Genomic DNA, 1,588 nt, shown 5'->3' with positions numbered 1-1,588 from the left:
TAGGATGGTTTTTTTTGTTTGATCTGAAAAAATCAGCTAAAGGGTTCAGTAAACCTTTTTTTTTTTTTTTTTTTTTTTACCCCAACTTATTATGTTTTCATGTTAGCTAAAGCATTTGTCTGACGTGTTTAATTCTCTATTTTGATGTAATTCTGTTCACTATATAAGCCTGTCTGAACACCAGGTTTGTGTAATGTAAAAAAAAATACATATATAAAAGGATTACTATTGTCTAACACTTTCCACCTTTAGCACAAACTAATTCATACTCCTGGCAAAGGAAGACTTAAAATTCTTTACGTTAAACCGAGAAGTTTGTTTTTAGCAGAATGAGACGCATTTCTCCACGGATAAGTCAATGAAAAAGTCCCACTCCAAAAAATTAACATTACATAAAAAAACAGTTGGTAAAAGAAAAAGATATTTTGCTGAACTAAAATCCTCTTAAACCTCGTAGAAGCATATTTTGATGTGACAACAACACATTTTGTGACTGTAGATTTAAAATATAGGCAAGACAGATTATCTGTGATGTCACTCAGTTAGTTGTTTCTCAGTGAAATGGGAAGTGAATTTTATCCCCTGTAACTCCAGTGCAGCAACTCGACTTTGCGCATCTTAGCAGACCAGATATCCGCCTTCGGCACTCAGACGGCGCACGGCGGGCACTTGGTGTCGGCCTTCCACCGAACGCGAACATGCGTTCGGTGACCCCAACCCCCTGACCCAAATCTCTCTTTAAAACTTCCCACAAACCAAAACAATGGTGTAATCCATGTTCAAGCATATCTGTCCGACTTTGTTCTCCTCGAGGCTTTGTCTCAGTGGTTACATCTGTCATAACAGAGTCGGCTCTAAGAAGCGCCACGTCTGTTGGTGTTAAGAGTGATCGGGTCTGAGCCGATACGACCCACGCAGCGTTAAAACAGAGGAGGGTTGACGGACAGAGCCGAAATGTGGACAAAAAGAAAAAGATGGCCTCTGTCGGCATGTGTGCTGTAGCACTTAGGGGATTGGTAGACTAAAGAATAATTTGAAACTTTAATAGTTCCAACGAAGGTTTTGTAGTTCAACTAAATTGACGTGTTCTTTAATAACTTTTCCGCTTCGGAACAGAACAGGACAGAAGCTTTTCATGAAGAAATCACTGTTTTTACTCTGTTTTCTATTTTCGTTGTTACTCTAGAAGTCGACGAAGGATCCTCTCAGACAGGCTGCACGGGAGACGGCATCAGTTTCCAAGAAGGACAGGTTTGTATGAGCAAACGCTGCCATTTGTCCTCATCGTCGCAAGAGTTTTTAATCCAGCGGCACCTAGTGAGACGATCCACCGAATGACCGTCTGTGTCCGTCATGTCAGCCGTTAGCCTCTGTCCATTCCACTTTGTTCTTGTATTAGAATAATTTTTGTGTGTGAATTTGCTGCTTTAATGAAGTGTGTGATGCTGTCACAGCTTACTGTCCTGCCCAGCGGGATAATAACATCAGCAGTGAGGGTTTTTTTTTTTTTTTTTTTTTTCTGGGTGTGTGCCTCTCGGGGGGCCAAAGGTGTGCATTAACTTACGAAGGGGAGGAATGTGCCCGGATT

The 1,588-nt window shown here is 41.0% G+C and overlaps 1 protein-coding gene across 4 annotated transcripts in view; it reads left to right on the top strand.

The window, feature by feature from the left end:
• Nucleotides 1-1,588, top strand: part of ppp1r9a (protein phosphatase 1, regulatory subunit 9A) — a 62,428-nt gene that overhangs the window by 45,122 nt on the left and 15,718 nt on the right. For all 4 annotated transcript variants that reach the window (XM_015040373.1, XM_015040372.1, XM_015040371.1 and 1 more), the window contains exon 12: nucleotides 1,187-1,251. In XM_015040373.1, the coding sequence (XP_014895859.1) occupies nucleotides 1,187-1,251 (65 nt within the window). The remainder of the gene's footprint in view (nucleotides 1-1,186; nucleotides 1,252-1,588) is intronic.

Source organism: Poecilia latipinna, unplaced genomic scaffold, assembly GCF_001443285.1.
Source record: "Poecilia latipinna isolate Pla-1442-1.1 unplaced genomic scaffold, P_latipinna-1.0 Scaffold508, whole genome shotgun sequence".
Taxonomy (NCBI): Eukaryota; Metazoa; Chordata; class Actinopteri; order Cyprinodontiformes; family Poeciliidae; genus Poecilia; species Poecilia latipinna.
The sequence above is the reverse complement of the archived record's forward strand: the minus strand, read 5'-3'. Positions and strand labels throughout refer to the sequence as shown.